Source organism: Microtus pennsylvanicus, chromosome 17, assembly GCF_037038515.1.
Source record: "Microtus pennsylvanicus isolate mMicPen1 chromosome 17, mMicPen1.hap1, whole genome shotgun sequence".
Classification (NCBI taxonomy): domain Eukaryota; kingdom Metazoa; phylum Chordata; class Mammalia; order Rodentia; family Cricetidae; genus Microtus; species Microtus pennsylvanicus.
This window is the reverse complement of record NC_134595.1, coordinates 15323168-15329842: the sequence shown is the minus strand read 5'-3', so window position 1 is coordinate 15329842 and position 6675 is coordinate 15323168. Positions and strand designations below refer to the sequence as shown.

General features: G+C 45.5%; 1 protein-coding gene across 1 annotated transcript; it reads right to left on the bottom strand.

The window, feature by feature from the left end:
• Nucleotides 1-799: 799 nt before the first annotated feature.
• On the bottom strand, nucleotides 800-6675 carry LOC142837164 (uncharacterized protein C2orf78 homolog). Its single transcript, XM_075952126.1, has 3 exons — nucleotides 6669-6675; nucleotides 4408-4683; nucleotides 800-2667 (listed from the first exon to the last, which is right to left on the bottom strand). The coding sequence occupies exons 1-3, from the start codon at nucleotides 6673-6675 to the stop codon at nucleotides 800-802; spliced, it is 2151 nt and encodes a 716-aa protein (XP_075808241.1).

The following is a 6675-nucleotide window of genomic DNA, read 5'->3' as shown; positions in this document are numbered from 1 at the left end:
CTGACCCGGATAATCACACAGAAACCACATTAATTCCAGTACTGTTCGGCCAATGACCCCAGCATATTCCTGGCTAACTCTAACATCTTAATAAAGCCAAGTAATATTAATCTGTTCTCACCGTGAGTCTGTGACCTATTGGCAATGTTCTGGCATTCAGGCATCTTTCTCCTTCGGCAGCTACATGGCATCTTTTTGAGTTTGCCTGCTTTCTCTCTATATCTCAGCTCGAATTTCCTACCTAGCTTTGACCTGCTCAGTCATTGGCTGAAACAGCTTTACTCATTAATGACCAATGGTAATAAAACATATTCACAGCATACAGAGGGGACTTCCACATCATCCTAGGATCCTGAAAATTAAAGTCCAGGAAAATAATCTTATTGCCACTAGAGCTTTTTGCTACAGCTTTAACATTAAATAAGTAGTACCACTGACTTATAGCATATGTTGTATCTATGTAACATGTATTATTACATAACTAGGAAACATAAATTAATAATAGTAAAGTTCTAAGGAAGACATCAAAGCCCTCTCTATATACTCATGGATAAAATCACAGTCTTAAGTTTCTACAGTCAATTATAGTGTCTTCAAATATTTATAAATTTATAAACTATGTCTTTCCATTCATATATATGCATATATCTAAATATTATTCTGCATTACTATGTATGTATCTACATATCTACACATTAGGCTAAGCCTCTAAACTTCATGTATGCATGAATATCTATGTGTATCTACATCTTACCTGTGTATGATGAACAGCGTTGTGTCCCAAAGGTTTGGGCAGCACTTACACTGCATAGCCATAATATCTCGAAATTTCCATATCTTTCTCCCTCTGAAGGAAAAGCTGTGGTTTTCCCAGGGAGGTACACTTGGCAGCATTCTCTCGCTCCTGTTGAGCCCGCCTCTTCATGGCCTCCCTCTCTGGCCTCTGCTCTTCAGTGATGGGCTGTGAGATGACTGGCCCTGGAATGTCCACTTTCCTCCATGGGATGGGTTGGCAACTGAAGTCTAGCAGCAGGTATTGGGTTTTAGCTTTGGGAGATGAGAGGGCCTTGTTGCTGGCAGCAGAAAGAGGCTCTCTGTGGAGTGAAGTGTGAGATGATGCTCTGTAGGGTGCAGGCAAAGAGGCAGCCGGCTGAGGCCCAGGGCAAGACTGGATGGGCTTGGTTATGTTGGCTCGTGTGGCACTGGTGCCGTTTGGCAGAGCTGGCTTGTCAGAGGCCATCAGTGATGTGCTGGCAGGAGCTGGTTGGGATGGCTTGAGCGTGGGAGGCTGAGCTGAGTGGGAGTGAGGCCTCACTGGGTAAGCCACAGTGGGCCTGCGTGAAGCCAGGCAGAGGAGCTTTCTAGAAACAGGTTTGGTTTGAGGCTTGTCCAGGACTGGGAAAGGCAGAGGTACTAACTTGACCTTCCCAGGTTGGGGAAGCTCATACTGGGATGGAGATGGATACCGCTTGGGAGCACTGCTCCCTGGTCTCTGAATCTTGCCCAGGCTTTTGTCAAGGCTTTGGCCCTCACGTGGCATATCCAGCAGTGATGTGGTATCAGGACCCATCCTGGGATCTTTGTTGCTGCTGAAGTTCAGCAGAGGCCGGGAGGAGGAGACGCCAGTTTTCCTCTCACTCTTCTTCCCCAGTGGGTGAAAGACCTGCACGGACTCCAGCATGTGCATGCCGAGGTGAGTTCGAGGCTTCTTAAAGCTGTCATGGCTGAGCTCAGGTGGATTCCTCTTCCTCTTGGTCTTGGGGATGGCGGGCTTCTCTTTTGCCTTGACTCTGTGACTTGATGGCTTCAGCTCCTGTGTTTTCTTGGAGCCGTTTTCTCTGGTCTCTTTGGCCTTTTCTTTCCCCTGTGCTCTTGCTACGCTGGGCCTCTTGGGTACAAATATCTGAGATTTGCTCTGCACGTGGTTGGCCGTGTTGTCTATGGTCCCAGGATCATCTTCCTTCAGCATATCCTCGCTATGGGTTCTGGCCTGAAGAGCTCCATGAAACACATCAGAGACTTTCTGGCTTTTCTTTTTGCCTAGTTCAGATAGTCCATTAAAGATGCTGGTGCGTGACTGGGCCTGATCCCTCCTGATGTCTTTGGAGTCTTTGGTTTGGCTTGCTGTGTGATCTTCCATTTGGTCAAGGTCAGTGATGGAGTTTAAGAGTTGGGGAAGGTGAATATCTGCCACCAGAGTAGTCATGTCTGTAAAGTCATTGCTAGACTCCATGACACTCTGCAGAGCCTCAGGGTCTTCCAGACCAAGGCCACTGTTTCCCAAAGTGGCATTTTGAGAAGCTAGCTTCTGTCTCAGGCTCCCAACATCACTGTAGTTCAAGGGCTGCTGCATGCCGGGGTATGCTGAAGGGAGGGGTGATGCGTCTTGGTTACATTTTGTGCCCTCATAGGAATCCAGAGGTGTTGATTGCTCAGCATTCATCTCATCTGCATTGTTCTTCTGTGTCTTTTCCAGGCTTGGGGCTGGAGGCAAGGCCAGGAATTCAGAAGGACTGTGCATGAGGGCAGTTAATGACCTGTTCCCACTGACAGGTGCTGTCGTCATCTGGGCATCCTGGGTGCAGGCATTGCCGAGGTCTGGACTCTGTAGCAGACACAGTGTCTGCTCTGAAGGTGTCAATCCCAGGGTCATCTCCCTCTCCACCACTGAAAGAGAGGAAGTTCGAAGTCAGTGCCTGGTAAGTGAGATGCTACCCCGCCCCCCTTTCAGTGCACCTGAGCACTGAGGCTCCTACAGCATTGTTACAGGCATTGCTATGAGTTCTGCTGGAGGAGCAGGGAAAGAAGCCCTCTTTGGAGACACATAGTAACTACTCATTTGTTTCTTCTGACCGTGTGATATCATGTTTTCTTTTGTGATTGTGTGGTGTGTACATGCTTAGTGATCATGGGGAGGTGGTAGAATTCCTTGGTGTGTGCTCTTCCCTGTCTCCCATATTTTCCTTTGGAACAGTGCCTCTCATTGCCTTGGGAGTTTGCTCTGAGACAGGTTGTGTTGCTCACTATTTCCTAATCTTACTCATCTCTACCAGTTTCTTTCTGTTCATTGTATTACTCATATGGCCTTGAAGCCTGGATTTTTATATGAGTTTAGGTATCCATATCAGTTCCTCAATTCTGAAAGGCAAGCAGTTCAAAAGCCCTGATATTCCTTAAGCTCCACATTTCACAGATTTTTTTGTTAGTGATGTGAAATTGTAAGACTGTAGTAGCTTTGAGCTTCAACTTTGTAACAGAGAACATGTCTACATAGTCTTGGCCTTGGGTCACTGCTGAAGATTCAGAAAGAAAAAGAAAAAGAGAAAGAGAAAGTGGAAGAGAGATCTAGAGGAAGAAAAGAGACAGAGACAAAGACAGAGAGAGGTTGATCGAGACAGATAGGGCTAGATGCTTCATTCCTACTTATCAATATTACACAGGTCAAAGCAAACTGTCACTACATCTTAAGTGTTAGAGAATGTCACAGCAGACACTAGGAGTGTGGGAGAAGACCTCCTCTAGGTCAGATTCAGGGTTCCATTTCTCTCGATACTAGTTTCAACTCAGGGGAAACTTAGTGATACAAAAACAGAAAAAAAAATTCTTGGTGACATCTAGAATCTGGAGACATAGATTAGGAAGGAGGTGATTTTAGTGAGCTGGTACGTGGGGCTGATTAGCCTTGTCAGTGAAATGCGTTCCTGTGGTGTGGTCCTTGGACATGTCTAATGAAGGTTGAATGTCACTCACTTTCCTGTATTCTCTCTCATTATAGAGACTGAATATAGGGGTAATAAGCCTGAGCCACAGCCAACATGTCAGGACTCCCATTATTCCTCTGTGTGGACATCCACTTCTGAAAGGTAGAGCTGTGTCTCGTCTGAGGGCTGATCTCACACCTCTCCTCCTGGCTTTACTCACCTTGAAGACTGGTGTCTGGCATGGTTTGAGCAGATGTGGGCCAGTAGATGGGAGAGGTGGAGAAAGGTGTTTGGATGTTCATTGGCTGAATCTCCTGTAGTGCCATCACCATCTCTGGGTGCAGAGAGGAAGCCTGATTCCCAGAGCAGGACACAGAGCCATAGGCCTGCTGGCACTGCGAGAATTGTTCAGCCATCGGAGGACCCAGGCTGTTCTGGTCATAATAATAGACCTGACTTCCATGCAGGTAGCAAGGTGCCAGGATATATCGTTGATCTGGTAGATTTGATGGCGTTGCCTGTACAAGGCAGGCAGACAGTGTTGGATAGGATGGTGGTAATGCATTGATATGGAAAGTGGTATCACACTGGGCTGTTATAGACCGAGACGAGGGGGTGGTATTCTGGTCAATGACAGTTAAAGGGGCATCCAGGAACGGAGCTTCCCTTCTGGTGGTGCTTTCTCTGAGATCCCAGTGGAGAACACTTGGATAGAAAAATGTCGAAGTAGAGATCTGGTTCTGGTCAGTTGGCTTAGTCAGCATGGTCGTGCCAGCTCGTTGGTAAAGACAGGCACTGTCCGTGAGCTGCTGGCAGCATGTGCTGGAGTCTGATGACAGGAGCCATGCTGAGCTCACAGCTGGGGTACAGACCCCATAGAAATTGCACACACTTCCTGCTGAGGGTGTGGCATTCCTCAGCACAGGCACAGAGGGCTGCAGAGCACATTCTGTCCCAGTGAAAGGTGCACTTTGGCAATTTTCTGTAGGAAGCAAGAAGAGAGTTGGAAAAATTTGAGATGGAAGCTTTCTATGCCCTGGGAGGGACTGTGTTATCTTCAGGTTGTACTGAGTGGGAGAGTCTAGCACCTATGTTCCCTTACATATCTCAAGCAAATGGGTTAAGATCGATCGGTGGTGCTATGTAGGATGACAATCACTAGATGAACTGTCTGCTTTTTCCTGTGTGGGCATGGAAATCCTGGTCAATCTGCCTTAATCCTCACTCAGATCTAGACACGATGCTCCTTTTTCCTGATTGTAATATAATAATGCCTGTTGGGACACTTCCTTGCAAATATATTCTACAACAGAGGTTATTATTGGGAAGAGACCCATAGGCATATTCCATACCTGGAACTTTGTCCTGTTCTCTGCAGATCTTACAGTATAGAGTGACCTAAACTCACTCTACGTTGATCAGTCTGGCTTTGAAATCACAGAGACAGGTCTGCTGCTGCCTCTAAAGTGCTGGTGCTGGAGCCCCTGCCATGACCACCAGGCCAATCTCTATTTTATTGAGTTTTTTTTTCTGAAATGATGTTTAACAAATGTGTAAGGAATTTAGGTAATTATTCCTTTCCCCTCTCTCTTTTTTCCCCCTTGGATTTCTTGTATAAATAGGATCTCTTATAATTTCATAACTTTCAAGCATTATTCAAATATGATTTCAGAAATACAACCTACTGACAACATTTCTTCTTGTTTGCACCAGTTTAGTGTGTCCTCTTGAGAATGCTAATGTTTTATGGGGTTCATCTCTGAATATGATTGCTTCTCAATTTAATATCTGTTGATTAAATTGTTTTCTTAACAGCTCCTCAGTAACTGTTAATTTTTATATCTCTTCTAAGGGGGAATCCTTGTGAGAATCCCCTCCCCCACAACAGCGTGTCAGTTGCCATGGTCAGACTCTAACTGACTGGACTTCGCAGCCCCAGTTGATCCTATCCAACACCACCAGTGCACATGAGACATGGGGAACTGGGCAGAAAGTGGTCTGGATGGAGTGCAAGAGTAGGGACCAGATCAGGATATTCTTTCTATATGTGCCAGGGAACCTTTGTACAGACTAATCTGAACAGTTACGTTTGGTTAAACATGGCTTGGGAAATGACAATGCCTTGTCTGTTTTGATTATAATCTGGTCGTCTTCAACATTGTGTTCTAAACTACCATTGTTGACCACCAGGGTCCCCTCTGCAGTGTGCCTTCATATATTTATATACTTTTAGACCCGTACTGTGTTTGCCCCCTTCCCTGACTTCCTGTGGGTCTGTCCTTCCAGCAACACTGTCAATATTTCTTTCAGTACAACAACTGCCTTCTCAGATTCCACAATCGTCTTATTCTCTTCCACTCTCCATGTTTAATCCAGGGAAGTCCAAGTAACTGCACACCATGGCAGTCGCCATTTTGTCCATAGTCAATATTCATTTGGTGAGTATAGAGAGAGGCCAGTGTAGAGCTAGTTAGACTTGAACTGACCTCCATCCCACCCAGTTCTCTCTATGTTGTGATTATAGTTGTGTGCCACCATCCGTGGTGTGACCGATACTGTTAGAGTCGCCCTGAATTTTAAAATAAGACTGGAAACAGTAGTGGGGGTAGACTGTCTCATCAGTGGTGTGGAGTGCTAGATCTCTGCGTGCCTTGTTCATTTTCCTGTGTCTCTGTAGTTTAATACCATCCAAAAGGGCCTGATTTTATTCCCTGGTCACTTTCCTCTGAAAACCCAACAGTACACACCCCAAGCATAGTGACACTGTTCACTCCTTGAGGTGGATGGAAAACACTTGAGAATAAACTTTCTGTCTAAAATCACATACTTAGTAAGAACCAAAGCTAAATGTGACATTCAAATCTAGATATCTATATCAACATCAATACTATCCACATTCAGCAAAGATTTACTAGTATAGTAAAAGTCAGTGGAGAGGATCACATGTTTTAAAGTCTCTTTCCTTACCTGACAT

What these genes read in the sequence shown, in the direction of transcription:
- LOC142837164 (XM_075952126.1), bottom strand. An exon ending in TTCGACATTTTTCTATCCAA is followed by an intron (nt 2,668 to 4,407) that starts GTGTTCTCCACT and finishes CCTCTCTTTCAG; the next exon opens with TGGTGGAGAGGGAGATGACC.